At 40.3% G+C, this 26,733-nt stretch overlaps 1 protein-coding gene across 3 annotated transcripts in view; it reads left to right on the forward strand.

Annotated features, from left to right (window-relative positions):
- The window catches only part of SEMA5A (semaphorin 5A), a 465,422-nt gene that overhangs the window by 428,587 nt on the left and 10,102 nt on the right, over positions 1-26,733 (forward strand). For all 3 annotated transcript variants that reach the window (XM_058564359.1, XM_058564361.1, XM_058564362.1), the window contains 4 exons: positions 12,151-12,376; positions 15,915-16,133; positions 24,564-24,734; positions 26,284-26,439. In XM_058564359.1, coding sequence (XP_058420342.1) covers positions 12,151-12,376; positions 15,915-16,133; positions 24,564-24,734; positions 26,284-26,439 — 772 coding nt within the window. The remainder of the gene's footprint in view (positions 1-12,150; positions 12,377-15,914; positions 16,134-24,563; positions 24,735-26,283; positions 26,440-26,733) is intronic.

The following is a 26,733-nucleotide window of genomic DNA, read 5'->3' on the forward strand; positions in this document are numbered from 1 at the left end:
CACACCTGGTTTGAGGAAACCCATTTAACTTTGTTGAACCCGGGACTTCTCAGTCTTTCCTAACAACAGATGCTTTTCCCTGTCCCACCCATGAGCATCCCACAGCAACACACTTTAGGAAAAACTCTTACAGAATGAATAGAAGACCATTTTAAATTCTGCTTATACCCTTAAAGCAAAAGACGTTTACCCAACATATTTCACTCAAACATGGTAGACTAAAATCTACAGCTTAAATGGAACTGGTGAAGTTGAAATTCAAATTGATGGTCAACACACGTATATGTTGTCACTATTCTGTAAAGCTGACCTCAAAAAAATTAGTTCTGCATGGTTTCAGGCATCTTTAATAAGACATGAATTGTAACAACTAACCTCTACTTGGTAGATAACCTGTGGGCCTCTCATCAACACCTTAAATTTCCTATGTATTGTTAATTGCAAGTAATGGTCATTTTTTTTTTTTTAATTTTAACCACGACTTTTTCATAAGAAAAAATTAGAGGAATATCATAGCAGGAAGATAATGAGTTTTCTGTAAAGGAAAACTCCTTGCCACTGGGAGACCAGATTAAGAGACAAAGGAGGCAGGAGATAAGGGAATTCAACTTCATTTGAATCATCTAATAAATTGAATCCTTGGAGTATTGGAAGAAAAGCAGAATCATGGGATAGATTCCCTTTTTATATACACAAACAAGTAAATACATATTTACATAGTGTGTATTAGTATCCTATTGCTGTGTTACAAATTTGAATAAATTCAGTGGCTTCAAACAACACTTGTTTATTATTATCTGACAGTTCCATGGGTCAGAAGTCTGGGCCCAGTTTAACTGGTTCCCCTGCTCAGTGTCTCATAGGCTGAAATCCAGGTGTTGACCAGAGCTGCAAACTTTTCTGAGGCTCAGGGGCCTCTTTCAAGCTCTCTAGTTGTTTGCAGAATTCAGCTCCTTGCAGTTTGGGGACTGAGGTCCGTGTTTTCTTTCTAGCTTTAGGCTGGAGGTCCTTGTGAGCTCCTAGAGGTTGCCCTCAGGTCCTAGCCACCCGGTACATCACAAAATGACAGCTAACTTATTCAAACCCAGCAGGAGAACTTCCCTCTAGTCCACTACAAGGAGGTCTTAGATGACAGAACCCAATCAAGAGAGCCGTTATCCCATCATCTTCACAGGACCCACCCACACTCATGGGGAGGGGATTACACAGGCATGACACCCAGGTGGTGGGGATTCTGGGAGCATCTTAGAATTCTGCCTACCACAGTCTGTGAGGGAGGAGGGGTGCTTACTGTCAATGTACCCTTACAATCCTAGCTGTGCCATAATCAAAGAATCAGGCTGCAGGTGACCAACGGAAAATAAACCAGCTGCTCCCAAGGCTCCCAGTAGGACTGATCAACCTGTTGTACCCAAAGCCACTCAACCATACATGTCTGAAGAAATGCAGAAAAAACTGAGTAGTCTGGATCTTTGTAAGATATCTTTAGGAATTTTACCAATTGAATAAGCTTATAGAAGATGCTACAACTCTCTTTTGTCCTAAATTCCTTTAGCTACAAAAAGCAAAATAAAAAAAAAAAAATGGTACCCAAATGATCAAAGAGAGAAAAATGGTATTTAAATTTTTTGCTATCAGTGGGCAGGTAAAAACAAGTTGCATAAATTTATCAACACCATCTGACTCACATTTATTTTTAGTATATTTCTCAAAAGCTCAAAACTTAAATTGTTTTAGAAATTAACTTATATATAAAATAAATATTTACTTATCAAATATAGACTAATCAACAGGTGTTTGGAAAATATTTACTAGCAGTCGCCTATGCTGCTAAGTAATAGCTTTTAATGCAATACGTTTATTTTTTTTGATTAGGGTTCACCCAGGCCTAGGAGTATAGTTTTAGCCTGTGTCTTCATGACTGACTTTTTCATAATCACTCCATTATTCTAATTTGATTTTACATTTTGTTGCCAAGAAATTAAGCCACTTTAGCCCACACAAGTGTGTCTCTGTGACTGTAACCACAACATCCAAATACTATGATTATAGGCAGTAATTTCTTACATCTTGTTTTTCTTACAGTTATATATGTATGATGATTTTATATACATATAAATATATATAAGTTTGTGTGTGTGTGTATATACAGACATACACATATATACACCTATATATATATTATATAATATAATACACACAAATACACACACACAGAGCCAATCATTATTTTCTGGTAAGAAAGTAGATGACTACTTGTTGCTTTTTTTTGTACTTATAAAAATCCAGGACGACTACCCCCGTATATTACTTTGAAAGTAATGCCCAATGGATATTAGCTCAGAGTGACTCTTCCTCAGGAAAAAAAAAAAAAAATGTAATGCCCTGTAAATTGTCCTGCTGAAGCCTTAATCTCAACACAACCTCAGTTTGGTTTATGTTATTTGCTCCGGTTCTTCCAAAATTCCTCATGAGAACTCTTAAAATATGTATAAATTATTTTAACCTTCTGAATCAGGTATGTTACTGTTAAACATTTTCACCTTAAAATATAGAGGAATGGAAGTAAAGGGTGGACTCCTTTGCTCAGGGTCACTCATCTCTATTGTCAGTTTAAGAAGGAAACATTTTCCCCAATGATAGGTTTTCACTTCTAACTAAAAGTACTCTCATCTCTCATTGCAAGGTATTTGCCAAAAAAAGATGTCTGAATTCTTGATGTTCACTCTCAAGACTAAGAATTTAAAGGCATTATGATGAGAGAATAAAATAAATAAATGGATCTTCTCACTTGAGATGTAAGTTTGTAGAGTGCCCACAAATCACAGCCTATAATAAAGAAGATTTCCAGTGACAGCACTGATTTTCCTTCTTACTCTCTTGGGCTTTCTACAGTGTTATAAAAAGAAATGCCCAAAATAATCTGCCAGGAGGAAAGCCAGCTCTGTTTTATATATATACACACATATATAATAATCTAATACACACACACATATATAATCTAATACACACACACATACACATATCTTTTCTTAGTAAGAAAGCAGAGGCATATTTGCTTGCCTTTCTGTACTCAAAAGAATGTCGGCTGACTGCTGGTTGAAAGTGAATGCGCCCATTTGAAAGCCCCTGAGATGTTCAGCTCAATCTGCTTCCCCTTTGGGGCCAGGGATGGTGCCAGTCACCCCATGGGAAAGGTAGCTGCATCAACGCAGGCTTTATCTTCCAGAAGCTCACAGGCTGGGGAGACCCCCCCCCCCGCTGCAAACTAGTGGCATAGTAAAGGTTCCAGAAAGTATCATAGAGAGACTACTCAAAGGAAACCTGTTGAGATTTAAGCAGTTACTGCGTAGAACAGTGGGATTTTCTACTCAAAAATATTCACTCTTTTTGTTACAATATTGCTTTCACATTTTAAAAAAGCATTTTTATTTCATGTAGGCTTTATGATAAGTAATAGTAATGGAAAGAAATGGGGAATATTTTAAAAATCTCTAAATCATCAGGCTCTCTTCAGAGTAACTGGTGTAGACTATTGTCACGTAACATTTTGAATATCAAGTCTTCTCACCTTCCGTGAACCAGATTCAGGTGCATGCGCTGAATGTTTATTTTGGGTCAGTGGACTAAATCAAAAGCAAGCTTGTGGATTCCAAAATGTTTTTAGTGTTTAGAGATCATCTTGTCTGACCCCTCATTTGGCGTTAGTTGGGACGTGTTCTGCTGTAGGCTAAATGTTTGTGTCCCCCCACAAATTCATATGTTGAAAACCTAATGCCCAAGCTGATGGTTTTAGGATGTGGGACCTTTGGGCAGTGATTGGGTCATGAGGGTGGAGCCCTCAGGAATGGGATTGGTGCCCTGACAGAAGAGGCCCCAGAGAGTTCCCTCACCCCTTCCACCATGTGAGGACACAAGGAGAAGTCTGTGACATGGAAGAGGGCCCTCACGGAAAAATGCTGGTGTCTTGATCTTGGACTTCCAGCCTCCAAAGTGTGAGAAATAAATGTCCATTGTTTATAAGCCACCCAGTCTGTGGAATTTTGTTATAGCAGCCTGAATGCACTAAGACACATTCCAAGTGTTTAAAGATTTGCAGAGAGTTAGACAGTGAGTAAGGAAGAAGCTGACCTTGTGGCTGAGTTCTGCTTCCACTGAGCCGTGCTGTCACTCACAAACTTCTTCAAGACCCATGGAAGATGTATATAACTCCTTTGTGTTCAAAGGCCTGTATCAGCATGAAAATGCACTGCAGCCAAAGAAACTGATTGTAAGAGAAATAAGTGATTATAAAAAATGCAGTCTATACACATATGTATAGACTATAATAGGTAGTTGCTACATTGGCTGATTGTGTGACAGAAAATAGCATTTTATATGATGACAAGTAAAATTGAACTTGACGATGCAAGTTTTGCCTTTATGAAGCATTTATCTACAAATAGCTAGTAGTGATATTCAGTTGTAAATATTCAAACATGAATGCCATGAAAAAAAGAACTGTAATTTTAATGTGTGCAGGTATGTATAAATACAGCTGTTTTGAATATCATTTCTAAATCAGGAAGGTAATCACCATTTATTAGAAAGAGACATTTTTCTGTGGCCATATAATTTTTAATAGCTTTATTGAGGTATGATTGGCATATAATAAACTGCAAATGGTTATGAATAAAATTTGATGAGTTTTGACAAATGTGTACATCCGTGAAACCATCAGCACAATCAAGACAATGGACATGTCCATCAACCCAAAAGTTTCCTTGTTGTCTTTTATAACCCCTCCCTCATATACTCCCTGTCCTCCCCAATCCCAGGTAACCACTGATCTGCTTTCTGACTCTATGTTACTTTTCATTTTCCATAATTTTATATGAATGGAATTCTATAATGTCACTCTTTTTTTTTTGCTGGCTTCTTTCGCTCAGCATAATTATTTTCTGATTCTTCTATGTTGTTGTGTATATCAACCTTTCATTTCCTTTTATTGCTGAGTAGTATTCTATCATTTGGATATAAGATGCTTTGTTTAGATATTCACCTGCTGAGAGACATATGGGATGTTTCCAGTTTGGGGCTATAACAAATATAGCTGTTGTGAACATTTATGTACAAGTATTTGTATGACATATACTTTCTTTTCTCTTGGGTAAATATCTAGGAGGGAAATGACTAAGTCATGTAATAAGTTTATGTTTAAGTTTTTAAGAAAGTGTCAAAATAGTTTTCAAAGGGGTTGTGCCATTTTACATTTCTACCAGCAGGGTATGAGAGAGAGTTCCCATTGCTCTGCAAGCTCACCAGCATTTGGTGGTGTCAGGTTTTTGGTTTCTTTTGTTTTGTTGTATTTTAGCCATTCTAATAGATGTGTGGTGGTTTACTGGTGGTTTTAATTTACTTTTTTCTAACAAATAATGTTGAGGATCCTTATGAAGCGTTTTTGCTATCTGTCTAACTTCTTTGGTGAAATATCTATTCCTAACACTTGGTAATTTTTATATTATTTTCTTTGTTGTTGAGTTTTAATTTTTAAAATATATAATGGATACTAGTCTTTTATGAGATATCTGATTTGCAAATATTCTCTCCCCGTGTGTGCTTTGTCTTTCATTCTCTTAACTGTCTCTCAAAAAGCGTAGGTTTCTGATTTTGATTAATTCAACTTTTTTTTTTTCTTTATGAGTGATGCATTTGGCATTGTATCTAGGAAATCTTGGCTTAACCTAAGGTCACAAAAGGTATTCTTCTATGTTTTCTTCTAGAAGTTTTATGGTTCTACATATTGATCTATGATCCATTTGAGTTTGTTAGCATTGATGGTGCAAGTTATTGATCAAAGTTCTTGTTTTTGCACATGGATGTCCAGCACCATTTGCTGAAAGGATTCCACTTTCTCCACTGAATTGCCTTTGTATCTTTATCAAAAATCAATAAACCATATACATGTGAGTCTATTTCTGGACTTTCCATTTTATTCCTTTGTTCAATCTTTCTATCTCAATGTTAATGCTACAGCATTTTTGTGTTGTGTTTTGATCATTGTAGTTTTATAATGAATGTTGAGGTCAGGTTGTATGAATCCTCTAACTTTGTTCTTCTTTTCCTAAATGATTTTGCTGTTCTAGGTACTTTGTATTTCCACATGAATTTTAGAATGGACTCTATCAATTTTTACTTGAAAAAGCCTTCTGGAATTGTGATTAAGATTGTATTGATTCTGATCTATAGATCATTTAGGATATTCAGTTTCCTTTCAGTGTACAAGTTATGCACATATTTTGTGAGATTTATTCCTATTTCATATTTTTGATGCTATTATAAATGACATTATTTTAATTTCTGATGATCGTTGCTAGTACATAGGGATGAAATTAACATCTTATATTGATCTTGTATTCTGCAGCCTTGGTAAGTCAACATTACTTCTATACATTTTTGTAGATCCATAGTGTTTTCTACATATACAATCGCATTGTTTGTGACTAAAGAGGTAATTAGTTCTTCCTTTCCAATATAGATGACTTCTAATTCTTTTTCTTTCCTAATTGCCCTTGCTGGAACCTTCAGGATATTGAATAGAAGTGAGAGGGGAGATATTCTTCTCATTTCTGATCTTAGGAGGAAAACATACAGGGTCTCACAATTAAATAAGATGTTGCTTGTATGTTTTTATTAGATGTCCTTCATCAAATTTAGGAAATTTATTTCTATTCCTAGTTGATTGAGAGTTTCTATTAGGAATGAATTTCAGATCTTATCAAATGATATTTCTGCATCTACTGAGATGATCATATAGGTTTACTTTCCGGAGTGTTAATGTGGTGAATTACATTGATCCAATTTCAAATGTTAATGCAACCTTGCATCCCTGACATAATCCCTACTTAATCATGAGAGTTTAATCTTTTTTATATGTTTTGGAGTTTTATTTATTAAAATCTTGTTAAGAATTTTTATATCTAAGTTCATAGAGAATATTCCCATGTAGTTTTCTTTCTTTCTAATGTCTTTGTCTGATTTTGATACTAGATTATAGTTGGCCTCATAGAGTGTTGTATAGTTGATTTTATTTCTTCCTTATATCTTCCACGTCTCTACTTAATATGTTCAGTCTTTCTTCTAGCTCCTTGAACATATGGAAAGCAGTTCTAATAACTGGTTTAATGTTCTTGACTATGAATTCTGTCATCTGTATCATTTCTGTGCCAGTTTCAATTGACTGATTTTTCTCCTCATAGTAAGTTGTGTTTTTTAGCAGCTTCTTTGCATATCTTGTAATTTTAGATTAGATATAGAATGTAGATTTCCTTGGTGTACACTGGACCCTTTTGTATTTTTAAAAATATACCAGAGCTCTCCTTTGGGACGTGATCAAGTTATGTGAAACCTGTTTGATCATTTTGATTTTTGCTTTTAGGTTTTGTTAGTTGAGATCAGAGCAGAGTTTTGTCTGGGGTGATTTTTTCCACTGTGGAGTCAAGACCCTTCTTGGTACTTTAACTGATGCCTGGTGAATTATGAGGCTTTTGACTCTTGCTCTTAGGGGCAAGCACTCTTCCTGGCCCTATGTGAGTGATATGCACTGTTCCCTCTGATCTTTTCAGGTGAGTCTTTCCCCATCCACGTGTAGTTTCTTCACACATGTTCATCAATTTGTACTCAACCAAATACTTGGGGGGGAACCTCTGCGTAACTCTGGAGTTTTCTCTTTGTGTAGCTCTCTCCTTCTGAGAACTCCAGCCCCTTTGGCCTCCTCCAGGTCCCAGCTCTGTCTCCTCAATCGCTAGTCTGTGCCTGGGTTTTTCCCTCCTCCGACACCACCTGGAAACCTTACCAAGGTTGTAGGCTGGGTCAGTGTGGAGGTCACCTCATGTTTCCCATCACTTGGCAATCACTGTCCTTCATTGCCTGATGGCCAACGCCTTAAGAACTATTCTTCCTTATATGTCTAGATATTTTTGGTGAAAGAGTTAATCCTGTTTCTGTTACTCCATCTTGATAGGAAGTGAAAGTCATTCTGTGGCCATATAGTTTTGAATCCACTATCTCCCAGGTTTCTGGATTAAGCTTTTAAATGGATGGTTTTGTCACTGTTGATTGGGACAGAGACTACATGGGGAACACATTTGGAGAACGGTTTAAAATTGCTTTAGTAACCATTCTTTTTTTTCTTTGTTCTTCTTGACTATTTATTTATTTTGGTCCTTGACTCAACTGTTTTCTTTATTTATTTTTATTTTTTTCCAGCTTTATTGAGATATAATTGACACATAACACTGTATATGTTTAAGGTATACAACATGTGGATTTGATATATTTATAAATTGCAAAATGTTTACCACCATAGTATTAGCTACTGCATCCATCCTAACCATAGTTACCATTTCTTTTTTGTGGTGAGAACATTTAAGATCTACTTTCTTAGTAACATTCAAGTATATGATACAGTATTATTAGCTATAATCACCATGCTGTACATTAGATCCCCAAACTTGTTAACCTTATAACTGGATGTTTGTACAGTTGACCAATATCTCCCCTTTCCCCCACCCCCCACCCACTGGTAACCACCATTCTACTTATGTTTCTCTGAGTTTGTCTTTTTTAGAGTCCACATATAAGTAAGATAATATAGAATTTGTCTTTCTCTGTATGACTCATTTCGTTTAGCATAAAGCCCTTAAGGCCCATGCAAGTTGTCGCAAATGGCAGGATATCCTTCTTTCCCATGGCTGAATAATATTCCATTATATATATAAGGGAGTATTTCTTTCTCTCTATCTATCTATCTAGCTATCGATATATATATATATATATATATGTATATATAGCTGTAGCTATCTATAGATATATCACATCTTCTTCTACGTACATATATTCTATATATATAGATAGCACAACATATCTATATATATATATATCACATCTTCATTATCCATTCCTCCATAGATGGACACTTAGGTTGTTTCCATATCTTGACTATTGTGAGTAATGCTGCAATGGACATAAGAGTGCATATATTTCTATGAGATTCTGATTTCAATTCCTTTGGATATTTACCCAGAAGTGGGATAGATTTTAGTAACCATTTTTATCTAATGTTTTCCATCGGAATATTAAGAATCCTATGTGGCAAGTAATAGTAATTAGCTCCCTGAAATCCCTTTTAAAATAATTTCTTCATTTAGCATCAATGGACCTGTCCAAGGTCCATTCATATTTGGGTGGTTATAGCAACAGGTCACCGGTAAATTGTAGCACAGACTCAGTTGAGCCGTATAACTACTCACGATTGAATTGAATCACTTCATAATTTTGGGCATCAATATAAAACAGATCGGTCATACCATTTCTCGACACTTCTTGATATTTTAAATGAGTGCATATATTCAAACCTCAAAAAGCAGTTGAAAGGAGAAAGTCCTGAGTCTCATGCTAAACTTTGTGCTACAAGAAAATAATGAACAAACAAACAGACTTTGTTATTGGAGGTTTAGGTCTAATGAGCCTGAATTGATCCTCTTCATCCTTGAGGTGTACCCATCTCTGTGACACGTGACCTACTTCCCTGCTGGGCATGTCACCAGCACACAAAGGTTAACCCAGGCACTTGAGCCAGCTTTAAAGTATGTTTTCCACTCATATATTTCAAAAACAAAACTTCATCTCCATAGAAAAGGTGAAATTTCTAGTGTGAGGAAGCTAAGAATTACTGGGAATATCCTCTATATTTGTTTATTAAGATGAGGGATCTTACTATTTTATAGGTGATGTCAAACTTGTTAACGCTTAAAGACCTGCACTTTTTAAGCAGCTGTCTATAAATGGCATTCGCTTTGAGTCCATTTCAGCAAGGAGCCCCTGGTAATTTCCCCAGCTAGGCAGGCACAGAGTGATGAAGGGGAGGAGAGTGGCGTGTGGCATTTTCAATCTGGGAATGACAGTGCTGCCACACTGTAGGCCTGGAAGATCCCAGACAGGGTTTATTGTATTCCTATCACGTGGCCTCTATTTCAAGTGAAAAAGAGAGAGCACATACATGTTCTGTCTAGTTTTTTACGCAATTGAGTTTATAGCATTCATTGGGGCCAGTTTTTCGTCTAGGAGGCAACATCCAAAAGATGCTGTAATAAAAAATGCTATAAGCAAAGGAAAAGGAAGTCATCTGTCTACCAGTATGTGTTGGTGTGGGGAGCACCAGTGTGTCTCGGGGAGGGAATGGCGAGAGGGTATTAAATCAGAGAAGCAAGGATGGCCACTTGACATATTTTCTGTTCAAAGCCTATGATGTCACAAACATGAAGAACTCCTGAGTATTATCCTTTGTAAAAAGTTTTAAAAAATGGATTATGAGTAAGAAAATTAGTTAGAAAAATTAGAATAGTGACAAAATAAAGATTTTAATAAGCTTCCAGGTAAAGTTGGTGGTGTACGCACAAGGCTACACTCTCTCCCACTGGAAACTCATTAATACAATATTAAAGAGTTTTTTTTTTACGAAGCATAAATCAACAAAGACAGTTGTTACTAAGTCTGAATACCCAATGAGGGGTGAATTAATCACAAGTTCATGGAAACTAGACAACTATCACAGAAAAACGGGAATCTTTGCCTTAGGCTGAAGGGAACTAGATAAGAATCAGAAATCAGCCAGTCTACCACACCACTCAGGTGTGGCTAGGGTTCACCTGGTGATAGGTGCAAACACTGGATTTTGGTCTAACCAAAAGTGCAGGATAACTATATTAGGATGATGGGAGATGATAAGGCTGTGTGAATGTTGGAGATACAGGAAGTGGGGTAGGGAGTAAAGAGCTAAATCCTCTTTTTCCGTAGTGCACAGTCAATGGGCAATGCCTAATACACAAAAATTCTAGTTGTTATCTCTGTGGGGTAAATATCCAAATATTCAACTGAAAGAGATGGGAGAAGGATGAAACAGTTCTATTTTTCATAATAAATCTTAGAGAGCTATTTAACTCTTACTTCATATGTATGTTTATCATTGCTAAAAATCATTTTAAAAGTATGGCCATAATTGAGTGTATTATGGGTTATGGATTTTCCCTCTAATGAAACATCCTTCGTTGCCACATGGAAGAATTGTGATGTAGTGCTCTGCCCAAGATCAAACCCTGTACCCCTTATATTTGGCCCTGTTTCTGGAGACATAGTGTTTAAAATTCTTGCCAAAAAATCTTTAAGTGCTTCAAGTGGATCCTAATAATGGTAGTCCTAAACTCCACCCCCCAACACACACCATGCACCATTTGCCAGACCTTCAGATCTACCCTCTGCTCATCTGCCAGGACCCTCCCGCCTGTGCTTACAAGGCAGGCACCTGTAGTGAGGGAAGGGAGGAGAAACTGAGAAATGCCATCAAGGTATTAACCAGGGAGATCTTATGAAAACTTCTTATTGACTAAAAGTCATCATATACTGTGTTTTCATTTGGAAACCTACCACTCTAACATTTCAAATCTGTGATCCCAGAGCTTAAAATATTCATTAATCTCCAAATGAACATTATGTGGTCCAAAAACAAATTCTGGTTTCATTTTAACTTTAATCGTTTAGAGAAAACAGCTAAGCTTAGCCTCAGAATATTCAACATTTTTGGTTACTTATTAGGTGAAAGGAAGATGATTTTTATGGGATCACTATTTCTATTTACATACATTTATATTTATTGTCTCATTCTCAGTGTTGATGCAGGAGAAACTGCAGAGTTGACTTGAACACTGAACATTCTCTTAAGTGCCTAATTTAACATAAATGTAGTTTTAACTTTGGAGAGTAGCTGGTAGGTGTCTTAGGATCTGAAGTTTGGGGTTTTCTTTTCTTCAGTTATTTTGTTGAGGTAATAACGGTTTATAACATTGTGTAATTTCAGGTGTACATTATTGTTTATCAGTTTCTGTATAGACTGCATCGTGCTCACCACTAATAGTCTAATTTTTATCTGTCACCATATATATGTGCCCCTTTACTCCTTTGCCCACCTCCCAACCCCCTTCCCTTCTGGTAACCACTAATCTGTTCTCTTTAGGGTCTGAAGTTTTAGAGAGCCCTGTCTTTCACTAGAGGAAGGAAGCCGCTGGCTCTATCTATTCCCCATGATAAGCACATGCCACGCCTTTTCTCTCCCAGGAGTACCAGCCTTGTAATACCAACCCATGCCCTGAGCTGAAGAAGACCACACCCTGGACGCCCTGGACGCCCGTCAACATCTCTGACAATGGGGGCCACTATGAGCAGCGATTTCGGTACACGTGCAAAGCCCGCCTGCCTGATCCGAATTTGCTGGAAGTGGGAAGACAGCGGATCGAAATGCGGTATTGTTCTAGTGACGGAACCAGCGGCTGCTCTACAGATGGTGAGTGGCGACCCCACAGAGACTGCCCCACTTCCATAGACAGTCCTCTTTGATCTTATCTCTATGTTCATAGAAGGATTTTTTTTTATTATTTATGGCTTAACAATCTTTATCACAATGATGCCTCTAAAGCAGAACTGGTTTTATAGCCAATTAATGGGAAAGACCCTTACTATAATAATGTAGTCATATATTGAGGTGGTCCTGTGAATTCAACCCTCAAAAAAACACTATATTTTGTAACAGGTCCAGAATAGTTTGTAGCAGATTTATTTAGTATCAGAAAACACATTGAGGAAGGCTCAGTAATCTTCCATAGTTCTCCTGGCACTAAAACATAAACTGCAAATAAGCTTTTTCGTTTTTATCCTAAAACTGAACAAAGACAGCAGAAGTGCATCTCCCTGTTTATGTCTATAAAAGATTCTTTCCGGTAAAAAGTACATGTGAGAATCTTTTCATAGTCTTTAAAATTGCTTTGCTCTTGTAATTATATAAATCCACTCAAGGCCATATTAGTAGTGTGGGGAAAGCTCTAAGGTAGACCAGAAGATCCACCCTTTACCCGGGGCCTGCCACTGAATGGTCATCTCACCTCGGGCAACTCACCTGCTCTCCCTGGAGCTCAGGTGTCCCAGTTGCAGGAAAGAGGGTGAGGCTGGCCACCCAAAGAGACTCATTTCTGCTTCTTCCTTATCTCTCCTATTGTTCTCATCTAATTTAACAGAATCTGTCCAATTCTAGAAAGAAAATAAGTGCTCATAGATGGTTCTCAGAACACGATTCGATGAGAACAGTGATAGTAACATCTTACACTAGACCACCTTGAACATTTCTCAGCACTTTTGTGTTTATGATCCTACCTTATTCTCCCAACATGAGTGTGAAATAGGAAGCACAGTCACCATCAACGTCATTTTTAGAGAAAGAGCCTTAGACCCAGAGTAGTTGGCCTTGACGGACTGCAGAGCTGGGGAGTTGCCATGTTGGGCTGACGTGGATGGGATAAATTCATGAAAGTGTGATAAATCTCCTCCTGCATTGCTGAAGGGAAGCTCGTACACAGAGTGGCTCTGAGTGAGGACGACCAGTGACACATGTCACAGATCTCCGTGCCTCCCCCTAGGAGCTGCTGAACAGCTGAGGCAGCTTGGAGCTGCCAACCTGGATGCTTGGAGGCCCCACAGTTGCCATCAAGAGCCACTCCTAGTCTTGTTCTCACTGACGTTAACTGTCTCCTGACCTCAAACTATTCTGCTGATTGTAGTTCAGCAACTATCCAAGCTTCTTTGTTGTTTCTTCAAAAAAGAAAAGTCTGCTTTAGGGAGGGATTTTGTGTGATTAACTCTACAATTTAAATAAATCAAATAAACACCAATCACCTAGGAATTCAAGCAAAATGATATTCACTCATTAATTCTGTAAAATCCTGCATTAGTGAGAAGAAAAGATATATGATGGAAAGCCAAGAGATAGATAACTGAAGGCCCATTTTAAAGATCTGTATTCCACAAAGGATGATCACGTGATCTCAAGTTAGGGTTGTGAGACAAAATATAAAATGCCCAGTTAGATATGAATTTCAGATATTTTTCAGGATTTTTTTGGTGTAAGTATGTCCCATGAATCTTTTTTAGGATATGTATGTCCTTTGCAATACTCAGGACATATTATTCTAAAATACTATTTGTTGTTTATCTGAAATTCAAATTTAACTGGGCTTCCTGTATTTTATTTGTTAAATCTGGCAACCCTGTCTCCAATTCATTCACTTATTTCATAGCAGGCTGTTAACTACCTTATTTCTTATGACATCAAAGTAAAAAAGAGAAAACGAGTGACAGTGTTTCCCTATACATTATCTTTATTATCTTTTTTGTGTGTGTGAGGAAGATTAGCCCTGAGCTAACATCCATTACCAATCCTCCTCTTTTTGCTGAGGAAGACTGGCCCTGGGCTAACATCCATGCCCATTTTCCTGTACCTTATGTAGGACCCTGCCACCGTATTGCTTCACAAGCGGTGTGTCAGTCCACGCCCGGGATCCAAACCTGCGAACCCCAGACCACCGAAGTGGAGCTCGCGAACTTAACCGCTACGCCACTGGGCTGGCACCTTTATTCTCTCTTCTGAACGTATATTTTTTAATCCTTCCATTCTCTGATACATACAAAACCAGAGCTAATGTTTATTTTACACGTTAGTGATATAACCTAAGGAAAAATTTAATACATATTTATAAAAGATATCCTATATTTCCTCCAAAAGTATATCATGGACATGGCTTAAAAAGTACTTCATCCTCCTTGTGTCTTAATGGCTTCAAGTTCTAATGACCATCTGCATGTTTTGGTATTGATATCTTGAGACTACAAAGTCTGACTACACAAAATGAGGCCTAATTGTGCATAGCTGTTCTTTATTGATTAACCGCAAAGTGCTGGTTCATCACAGAGGAATAATTCTAGTCCATTTTCTTTGAAAGAAAATGCCTAGGTTTCTGAGGCAGAGTTCTTAAGTAAACAACCAAGGCGCTTAATGATGGATGGATAGAACTGTTGGCATATTTGCCTCCTAACGCTTCTCCAGGACTTCGTTGCATACCTTGAGAGTTTTTTGTTAAAACTTGTTTCACATTGCCTACATTTGAGAAAATTATTGAATACTTTTTAATATGGTAAGTGAGTGGGCATTTTCATCAAAACCAACAGGAGTTTTGACTATGGCTGATTAAATGACTAAAGTGCAAAGTGCTCAGAGCAGCCCTGACCCAGTGAGTATTCAAAGCCTGTTCCCACCAAGACAACTCACCACCCGCACCCCCGGCTGCTGCTGCTGCTTCTACTGCTATGTTTGTTCCTAGGGAAACACATTTTACTAGTCAGTGCACTCTGGACTTCATGGGAACCTTTGCCACGTGGCAAGGTCATTCAGGGTTATATTCAGCCCCAGGCTGTGAGCACAGCCCACTGCATGTTTCTGGAGCAGACACATGCCCCCAGGGCCTGTGAGTCAGAAGCAGTTGATGCCACAACCTTCACCAGCCTTCATTTACTTTGGAAAGGTTAACAGGTGAAGGGACGGGGTTAGAAAATGTCTGAATCCTGCTTCCATTTTTCCGGAGGGATGTCCTCAATGGTGAGCACCACCCCGTCGTGTACAATGGCAGTTTGTTGTAGAATTCCCAAGGGAAGCGAGAAAGTTGTGTTTTCTTTGTATTTCAGAAAAATAAATGACCTGTAAACATAAGACCTGTTACTTGTGTGAGGACTTGGCCACATTCACAAGTTGAGTTCTTAGTTGCACTTTTGTTTTATAAATAGTTGCACCCTCAAGGCAGCCTGAGTTATAGGAAGATATCACTCAACTGCAATTTTTTTCTTTTTTTTGGCTTCTGAAGTGTGAAAAGCATTCGTCTGATTTTGTGAGCGTAGCTGTAGAAATAAAGCCAACAACTGATTCAGGATGAAAGCTAGTTTAGACTCTGGTTACTCTAAGAACTCCTAACAGAATCACACTCTAGCCTTTTCCTTGACAGGCCTTTCTGGTGACTTCCTGCGTGCTGGGAGGTACTCTGCCCACACTGTCAACGGGGCTTGGTCAGCCTGGACATCGTGGTCGCAGTGCAGCCGCGACTGTAGCCGGGGCATTCGGAACCGGAAGCGAGTTTGCAACAATCCCGAGCCCAAGTATGGGGGCATGCCTTGCCTGGGCCCGTCCCTGGAGTACCAGGAGTGCAACATTTTGCCCTGCCCAGGTGAGTGGATTGAGTAGTCTGGAAAAAGTCTGAAAAATCAAGGGCCTTGGAAGACCTTCTAATTTAGGGAGGCTCACTCAGCTTCCCTGGCTGGATGTTTGAGATACATAGACACACGCACATGCGTATATACATGCACACATATCTATAAATCACAAATTATATCTTCCAACTGCATTGATATAAAGACAAACATAACCTCAGCTGGATTATATTCATTTATTTCCTCTGATTTAAAATAAACTAAAACATTCTCATGAGCCCCTCTGAGCATCGTGGGGCCTAGTGCCTGAGGGAGCACTGAGCCTAATGGAGAAGTCGGTGCTGCTGCCGTGGTCTGGAGAAATGTGTCATGTCCTTGAAACTGGAGGCTGGCCCCCTCCCAAATTCTGATGGGCCCAGCTATCCAGGAACTGGCCTCCATTCATACCACAGATTCCTCCTTCAGGGTGACAGTTATCAAGAGTGACTTCCCCAGGGGCCTGCCAAGCCAGTCCCTCGCGCCCTCAGTCAGCAGGGTCCACTTTCTCCTGAGTTCAGTTCTCTGAACACACAGTCTTCTCTCCTGGAGACCCACAGAAGCTGTGTTGTCTGGGTCTTCCTCCCGAGACCTGGCTTTTCATTCCATGGAATTCCCAAACAAGCACAAGGTTAATAAAATGAGCTTGAAGAGCCCCCACCCAGGGCGTTGTCTGCTGACACAGCCCTAAAGGCTCCTCTGTCTACTTTAATACTCTAACCATTTCTGCATTCCTCCTGCCACAGATCTGCTTGTGGCTTGTCACCTTCACTGCTTCCACCTGACCTTCCCACAGGCAGAGGATCTGGAACCTGATGCCTCAGGGCTATCCGAGTGCTGGTCTATAGCTGTGTGTCTGGCTTTGACTTTTGTCAGAGGGAATGCTCCAGGAGGACAGGGACTTCTGTGGGAGTCTCACTCCTTGCAATGCCCTCAGCTCCCAACATGGGCCTGGCACATACTAGAAATAGCTATCAGTAATTGTTTGTTGGATGATAAGAAAACACGCAGTTGGTTACTTGATCTTCCTTCCTTCCTTCATTCAATTTTCCAGTAAACATTTTTGGATAGCCTACTGTGCACTATTCATAGCATAAAGAAAGATGCAGTGATATGGTCCAGATCAGAAAGGAACTTAGAGTTCAGTGAGGAGGCATCCTATGAATAATGTCAACACAGTATGGTCACTGGCTATTGGGTTGGGGACAACAACATGTGGTGGCTACATCATCCAAGGAACCATTGAGCTGGAATCATGGCAGTTACACTGAGCAGGTTACCTCTGAACTGAGTCTTGAGGGACCGGAGCTGGCCAAATAGACAAGCAGGGATGGGGAATGGGGGGTCATTCCAAACAATGTGTGTAGCATTTTTAACGACATGGAAGTCCGCAAGTATAGCATCTTTTTCAGTAGGTACAAACAACTTTCTGAGTTCCATAAGCGAGGAACTGGCTTGTAGCAGTGCTCAGTGAGCATTTGTTGGATGGGTAGGATGTACGTATGGATGGGTGGTGGGTGATGGATAGTTGGATGGATGGATGGATGGATGAATAAACATGTACTGAATTAAACTGAAAATACGCAGTTTCCAGCTTTGTAGCTGAGGATCCCAATAATGTCCCTGCTCCTACAGCTGATCCACTCCTCCTAGGCTGTCTTTGCCTGAATTTCTCAGCCTCAGAAGACTCATCCCTCCAACCACCCAGCTTTCCCCCCAAAGCGATGTCGAGGAGCTGGGAAAGGTCACAGAACCAGTTCTTTCCCACAACCCCAGCATGAAGAGTGGAAGGATTCCTCCCCCAGGTCTGGGAGAGAGCTCATGGGGTGACATCATTAGATTAGGATCCGTGCTGTAAACTGGAGCGGGGTCGGTGACATTGGAATGTCATGATTTCCCCACCCACTCTTGCCTCCCCAGACTCCAGACATGAGTCCTTGTTGCCATTGGCAGAATGTGCAGATTCTTCCAGATGCTTGATGCTGCCTTGGTCCTTGAGTGCAAGGCTCAGGCCCCTCTCAGGACACCCCATTAACATGATCTGGTGGCTGTTTTTATTTTTGGTTGATTTGATGGTCAAGCCAGTATCGTGTATACATAACCTGAATGTCTCGAAATAACTCTGTCCTCATTTTCTTTCTGAAAGCCAAGATTCCATAGAGGGTTGTGGGCGAGTCACTTTCCACTTGGAGTGGGCGAGTTCAGGGGGCTAAGTTGGGCAAATGTCAACTTTCTCTCCCACCTCCTACAAAATTCCTAACCACATGACAGGATGTAGCTCAGCAAGGAGGGGTTGGAAGCCCCTAGGGTTGCAGAGGTTGAGCTGCTCAGCCAGTTATAGGGCTATTTTTACCTCATTTAGGACAGTCCTCCCTATGAATTTACTCTTCCTTAGTTCTATTGGGTCCCTAATGAACAGTTAGAAATGGCCACTGTGTTTTATTTAAAAACAACTATTCTTGTTATGATTAAGTTTGAAAATAAATCTAAAACTAGATGAATGTAAAATATCTTTCAAATTAATCAGTGAAAAATTTGATCTCCAATTCTAAGATGTATAATAAACTGCAATGCGGTTTTAAAGTTGAGCCCGTGTTGAAATGATCCTTTTTCACCTTCTGTGAGTTGATCTAACTTGTACCTTCGCCTGCATAATTTACCTCCAACACTGAGAAATAACTTGGTCATTCTCCTTCACTCCTTCTTTTCCTCAATCCTTGTTTGATTCAGAACTAAGGATGTCAGACTTTGGCTGACAAAGGTAGAGACAACAGTTGGTTCTTTGTTACTAAATAACATTCAAATTCAAGTAAGATTGTTTATTTTTTCTTTATTATGAAAACAACAAGTGTGAGAGAGAAGGAACACTGAGTGAAAAGCTAATGGTGGGGCAGACTCTTTGAATCAAAATGAAGACTACGGACAGATGTGTGCTCTATAGATAACATCTGTTAGACACCTATGATGTGCTAAGAACACTCTGTGCTTTTCTGTCCATGAAATCCTGGAGCCCACACTTTGTTTTGTAAACTGCAAGTGACACAAAAGGAGCATGAGGCCTGGTTCTGTCCTGAAGGAGCATTGAGGCTGTGTGGGGTGGGAGTGGAGGGGGCGGTTAGTGCAGGAACCGCTCAGAGATCCTTAGAGGAGCTGAGAGCACAGCTATCCTTCAGGAGGACCTGTGTGGCCCAGGCCTCAGCACATTGGGGAATTCATGTCAAATATGCCCATGACGTGAAGGAATCTAAATGTAGGACTCGTATCTCAGACAGCCCTGTGGCTGCCTGACACTCAGGCATTAATTATTTAGTTTTACTTTGCTCTTTAGATCACTAGTAATGGTACTTTTTATTGCCGCCATTGTTTTTATTTTACTGTCGCGGGTGGAATATTCAGCTAGAACAAGAATTTTTATCCCCTCTTTCAAGTTACTTAATCTGTAAATTTCATTTGATCAAAAATAATTCCCTACAATTAATTGCTTTGATTCCTTGAAATGTCAACACAAATAATCCATAATCAAATCTATACATCAAAATTGGGGTGAGTTTATTATGAGCCAAATTTGAGGACTGTATAGCCCGGGGCCCTCCTTCCCCAAGGAAAGAAGGGCACCAAAGAAGTGAGGTGTACAGAGCAGTTATATACGGTCAAAGAGCATGTATCACATGTGATTGCAATGTCCCTTTTACAATAGTCACAAGATTGTCCTGTCAGATTGCCCTGTCGGCACAGCTATTGACAGACACAGCAGGTAGCAGGTCTGCTGTCTCGATGGGCATGACAGGTAGCAGGTCTGTTGTCTCAAGTTGGGTGGTCACAGGATGAACACAGCAATCAAATCCTAGCCTAGGGAGAAATGCTTCTCTTTAAGGATATGCCAATGTGGGGGAAGTTGCATCCTTATCTTAAGGGCTTCTGTTCTTGTCTTTGGGACATGATTGCTTAAAGCAGATATACAATGCATGTTCAAAGGCCACAGGCCCTTTTGGTAAAACAAGCTTAGGCTGAATTAGTTTTATACCAAATGGCTTCCTCATATGCTCCAATATATCCTATTGCTTGCCATTTATTTATCAGAAAGAACATGGATCTGAGCTTTTGCATATTTGTCTCTTCTCCTTATGAGCCGGTCTTTCTTGGGCCATGAGGAGGTTCCCACGTGACTTTTAGTGAGGTGCAGGAGTTATGTGAAACCCTAAACTCTGTGCCTGTTCCTGGGGTCAGCCTGCCAGTGGCGAGTCCCACTGTTACCTAACCTCTCTGTGCCTCAAGTCCCATATTTCTGGAACACCCCCCATGATGGTCGTGAAGATGAGGGGCAATACTGAGTGAGTTATTATTATCACTAGTGTTGTTATTTTATTAGTCCAACATAGTTTGTGTGGCAGAAAAGGAAGATTTCAGATGCTCAGCCTCTCTCAGTCCCCTGGTGTGCCATGCCTTGCACAGTGGCTCACATGTGTTTTGTTCTCTTAACTTCAAAAGTCCCGCTTCCCCACTGGGCTCTGCATGCTCCCTGGCAATGAAGACTATTTCATTAAACTTTGTATTCTATAATTTCTATTTTAGAAATACTTTTGCCTTCCTAACATGAAATGTTATTACAATATTCAATATCCTTTTTCATCCCATACAAACCACCATGCCCCTTGTCTGCAGCATCACTGCTCCGAGAATAAGGTTGAAACCTGTAATATAAGCACAAAGTTGAGAGGACAGGAAGTGGAGACCGTATTAGAATTGGCCTGGGGGCACAGGGCAATACAGACCAATGCAACTACCTGATAGAGTGAAGAAATGGCTGAAATTCTCCTTTGTTTTTGCTTTGTACTGGAAGCATCTATTTTCCCAGTTCTTAATATATCCCTCAGGGCAATGAAATTGAAATTGAAATTGGTAGAAGTACCACGTGATCTTGTGGTTTAAGCTGGCAAGTGGGAATGTTTTAGCAAATGGGTTCTGTTACAAATGCTCCCTCAAACTGTTCACATTTTAAACAGGAACTATATTCTCTCTGTTAAACAGCAAACGATTCTCTGCCAGGGGAATTTATCATGATACCAGGAAGACATTTGATGTCTGTCTTGGGAGGGGGATTTATTAGTCTAGATGAGATATTAATTGACGTGTTATTTGAGATGTGGATAGGAATACATGCTATTTGAAATATCACAAGGTAGGTTGTATACATCAGCTTATCAGCTTCCTGGTGCGTGACCATTAGATGCTGCATGATTATAGAATGATCATGGCTGAGAACATTTAGTCTTTAGTTTATTTTTAAATTTTGTTATTTTTCTATTGTAGTAAGAACACTTAACATGAGATCCACCCTTTTAACAAATCTTTAAGCGCACAATGCAGTACTGTTAACTATAGATACAGTGTTATATAGTAGATCTCTAGAACTTATTCATCTTGCTTCACTGAGACTTCATACCCCCTTGGGGTATGAAGCAACTTGAACAGCAACTCCTTGTTTCCCCCTCTCCCGGCCTCTGGCAACCGCCATTCTATTCTCTGCTCCTATGAATTTGACTATTTTGGATTCCACATAAGAGTGTTATCATGCAGTATTTGTCTTTTTGTGACTGGCTTATTTCATTAGTGTAATGTCCTCCAAGTTCATCTGTGTTATGGCATATCACAGGATTTCCTTCTATTTTAACTGAATAATATTCCATTGTATGTGTATACCACATTTTTTTCATTGACTTGTCAAGGGACGTCTAGGTTGTTTCCATATTTTGGCTGTTGTGAATAATGCTGCACTGAACACGGGGATGCAGATATCTTTTTGAGATCCTGATTTCAGTTCTTTTGTATATATACCCAGAAGTGGGACTGCTGGATCACATGGTAATTCTATTTTTAATTTTTTTGAGGAACAACCATACTGTTTTTCATAGTGGCTGCACCATTTTACATTTTCACCAATAGCATACAAAGGTTCCAACATCCCCCAACACTATTATCTATTGTTATTTAATGTTTTATTTTTTTTGTGTGTGAGGAAGATCAGCCCTGAGCTAACATCCATTGCCAATCTTCCTCCTTTTTCTCCCTTTTTCTCCCCAAGGCCCCAGTAGATAGTTGTATGTCATAGTTGCACATCCTTCTAGTTGCTGAATGTGGGACGCCGCCTCAGCATGGCCTGACAAGCGGTGTGTCGGTGCGCGCCCGGGATCTGAACTCCGGGCTGCAAGTAGCGGAGCGCGCACACTTAACTGCTAAGCCACGGGGCCGGCCCCATGATGTTTTATTTTTTTATGATTACCATCCTGACAGGTGTGAGGTGTTGTCTCATTGTGGTTGTGATTTGCATTTGCCTGATAAGTAGTGATGTTGAGCATCTTTTCATATACCTGTTGGCCATTGATCTGCAGGTTTATTATGGGATACAAAGCCAAGGATTTTCCAGGTTGGTTCTAAGTTGGGGTCCAACTCCATCTAGATGAGGCATTAGAACCTTCTGAGCCCCAGGCTGCCTTGTGTACATTCAGACAGCCAAGCCCCGTGACACCTTCTATTCTATGGCACTGAGACTTGTCTGTGCTTTAGTGTGGGGTGTGCATGCATACCCACTAGAGACCAAGCTTCAGCTTGGGTTACAGACAGAGAAAAACTGCCAGGAGCGTTCCCCCCAGGGAGAAGAGATATGAGAGAAGGTGTGGAAAATTTGGAACTTCTAGGCAAACACACGCCTGCTTTCTTGTTGCTGGTCTCACAGCTTGTGTCAGATGTCTGATTGGCCCCTCCTACTTGCTGATCTACCTTATTGCTTATGAGGAAAAATGTTGTTGACTTCTGCACATCCATATAAACTATGGATGTTTGATTGATTGATGTATGGGTGTATGATGTTTGATTGATTTGATTCCCATAATTCCCAGTTAAGTTACAGCTCATTTTATTTTATTTTATTTTTGTGAGGAAGACTTGCCCTGTGCTAACATCTGTGCCCATCTTCCTCCACTTTGTGTGGGATGCTGCCACAGCATGGCCTGACAAGCGGTGCATTGGTGCCTGCCCGGGATCCGAACCCCGGCCGCCAGCAGTGGAGTGCGAGCACTTAACTGCTATGCCACGGGGCCGGCCCAAGTTATAGCTCATTTTAAAAATTGGGTTCAAATGTTTTTGTTGTGTTTTACTTTTTGCAAATTAAAATATCATCATAAATGTGATGTTTCTGTTCACGTTTGTCAAAAACGCTTTTTTTCTACCTATGCCGATGTCTAAAGTAAAATATTACTCCATCAAGATGTATTAAATCATGGTGGGGGTATTAAAATACAAACTAGGTCATTCCAGCCAGAACAACCTCGTGTCCTGAACAATTTTGGCATTCTCTTTCATGGTTACTTCAGTTTCTCATGTAGGACATGGAGAAAAACTATGATACTATCTACATATAGTAATAGTCAGTCTCCCATCAGCTTTTCAATGTAGTTAGTTAGCCATGGTTTTGATTGTTTTTTGCCTACTAATCAGAGTCTCTACAGAGTCCTGCAGCTGTGCTCTGGGACTCAGCAAAACAGGGCAGGGCTGGCCAGGGGGAGGGTCAGTCATGGGTTAGACACACACCGGATCGTATCTGACACTATCACAGACCGAAGCCAATGTGAGGTCTCAGTTTTAACAAACTCTACTAATGGAGCACTGTGGTCCCCCAGATCCACAGGGGCCAGCCAACTCCAGCATTCAGGAGGCCCATCTGCAGGGATCAGGAGCCCAGCCTAGAGAAAACAGAAGTTCTCATGGAAACTGTTAGTCAAGGAACCAGGTCTGCCTAATGTTCACATTCTAAAACTTGCCTTCACATCCAACCTGAAGTCTGGCTGCAGATATGGGCTTCTTCTGTTTAGTCTGTCGAGTCTGCATGGTTGTACTTAGTTTGGTTGTTTGGTGCCTGCATCTAGAGCGCATCCTTCACAGCCCTTCCTTGTAGGACCTGTTAGCTGTTCTCTTTCCCACCGTCGTGGAGCAGATCCTAATCCAGTAAGGAAGGCTGTGACTAGAACTACTTATCCTTGGCTGTAAGTCTCATCTGGCCAACTAGACTGTGTGGTTAGCAAAGGTGAGAACCAACCGGGGCTTCATGTTAATAGGAGCAGAATGATGTTCATGGTCATTCCTGGGACTGGGATTTTGTATTAAATACATCGCCATCCTCTGCCATCCTCATGCTTACATATTATATGTTTAGAGATATTTCCTGAAAGAACAAATAAGAGGAATTGAAAAAAATGTAGGGAAGAATATGTGAAACTGGGTCCCTCAGCAGGAGGAAGACCCCAAACACTCCCTGTGAGTGGCAGTGGTTGCTGCAAGGCAAGTTCCATCTGTAGCCACATCCGATTGGTCAGAATTGAATTTCAGAAGTGGTGTGACTTTGTGTCCCTTCTCAGTGGATGGTGTATGGTCTTGCTGGTCCCCCTGGTCAAAATGCTCGGCGACATGTGGCGGTGGACACTACATGAGGACCCGCTCATGCACAAACCCAGCCCCAGCCTACGGAGGAGACATCTGCCTGGGGCTGCACACAGAGGAGGCGCTCTGCAGCACGCAGCCCTGCCCCGGTAAGTGGCGCCCAGGCCTTGCTGACTGCACGACTTTGGGACAAACTCACCTCTTTCCTTAATTTTGAAATGGTGAAATTGATGGCACCACGTCACAGTAAGTACTGAGAGAGGGGAATACATCAGTCCCATACTATTACCCCTTAAGTGACTTCGTAATACCTTGTTCTACAATAGAATATTTCTCACCAGGCCATAATTTCAGAACTAGTAACAGAAGCTGGTTATAACAAAGCATTCTTAAAATGTTTACCCTGGTAATGGGAGCAGGGATTTTGTTGTTGAAAATCAGGGTGAGGAGCAGGGAGCGCCCTTGTGAAGCTGCTTCACACGAATCAGTCTCCGGACAGTGGGTGTGGGGATCCAAGCTCTGAGCAGGCTGATGCAGGTGCCAGCGGATGCTCTGCAGCAGCAGTCTCCATCCAACAGTTAGCTTTGTTTTCCGACGTGGAGGGACCACTTGGAATGAAAATGAGATAGTCTCTTTTGAATCTGACTTTGACATTGAAATACTCGTACTTTTTTTTTTTAACTGCTCCTATAGATCTTTCTGGAAGGTTCCATTTATATGGAAACGAGATTCTCAGTCATTCCCAAAACGGACACTTAACATATTTCTAAGGAAAAATTATACCCTTTACAATGAATCAAAGCACATGTCCGATTTTCAAATTTTCCCTGTACTGCAAAGATGATGCTTAAATTTAAAAGAGGAGAGAAGCAAATGGCATAGAAAAAAAATTTTTTAATATTGATTAATATTCATAAATAATATTTAGAGTTTACTTTTTTAACCTCCTTCCTTAAAATATGAGCGTTCTTCCTCTCTTTCCACACATTGTAGGCCTGGGTGAATTTAACAAATCCTAGCAAATCTTCCACTTCGGGTTGAGTGACCTTAAATCGCTCATCTTTTGGCCTTAACCCAAGACTCGTGCGTTGATCTCATGCGCTTAAGTGACAGTAAGCATGGGATAGAATGAGTTTTACATCAAGAACAGCCTGACTTTGGTATATTGACAGTGCAGAATTGTTTTTACAAAGAAGAGAAAATACCTAGAGTAGCTGAAGCCCCTTTCAGCAACAGGGCTTTCTCACTAATGCACTGTCATTTCTCTTGCCTGAGCACTGAGGCCTGTAGGAATCTGGGGGAAAGTGTTTGAGGGCTGCTCTTCACAGTGGAGCATCATCCTGTCAGAAATGGTGTCTGTGCTGGTGGTTTCTCTCCTCCACCACTGATGGTCTCTGCCCAGCTGGGCCTCATGGATTAGCTTACTGAGTGTCTGAGACAGCTACTTTAGGGCATTAAGATAATATGGGTTTTAGAAAATGTATCTCAAGCACATTATTTCTGATCACAGATATACAAGTTCTTTTACTCATGCTCATGTGCATTTTATTTACTGGACTGGTCAGAAGATAGCAGTCCATCTTATTTATGTACAGAGCCACTGAAAACTTAAAGTAACGTATGGAACCTGACAGTGCTTCCAGGTTGATTGATCTTAGTGGGTATTGTTGCCGCATCTCCCCCCTCTGGTCACTGCAGAGAGCTGGTCGGAGTGGTCAGACTGGTCCGAGTGTGATGCATCTGGAGTCCAGGTCCGTGCCCGCCAATGCATCCTTCTGTTCCCTGTGGGCGGCCAGTGTTCTGGAAACACCACGGAGAGCCGGCCATGTGTTTTTGATTCCAATTTCATCCCAGGTAAGGGCAGAGATGCTTCTCAGTGTGAACAAAATCATGTCCAAAATTTAGAGAGGAAATGACTTATGAGGGGAGTTTTATCTGTTCTTTGAGGTCCTGTTTGGTGAAACAGAGGTGATTCCATCAACTCTTTTGGTTTCAAGGTGAGTAAAGTGTAGATTTAGAGAGAACTGTGGATTTAGACACTAATGCAATCTTCCTTCCCAACACACCTGCATTTAGGGCATGAGTTTGAAGATTTTTTAAGCACAATGTTATCTACAATTTATTGACTATAACACAGTCGGAAGATTT

Source organism: Diceros bicornis, chromosome 20, assembly GCF_020826845.1.
Source record: "Diceros bicornis minor isolate mBicDic1 chromosome 20, mDicBic1.mat.cur, whole genome shotgun sequence".
NCBI lineage: Eukaryota > Metazoa > Chordata > Mammalia > Perissodactyla > Rhinocerotidae > Diceros > Diceros bicornis.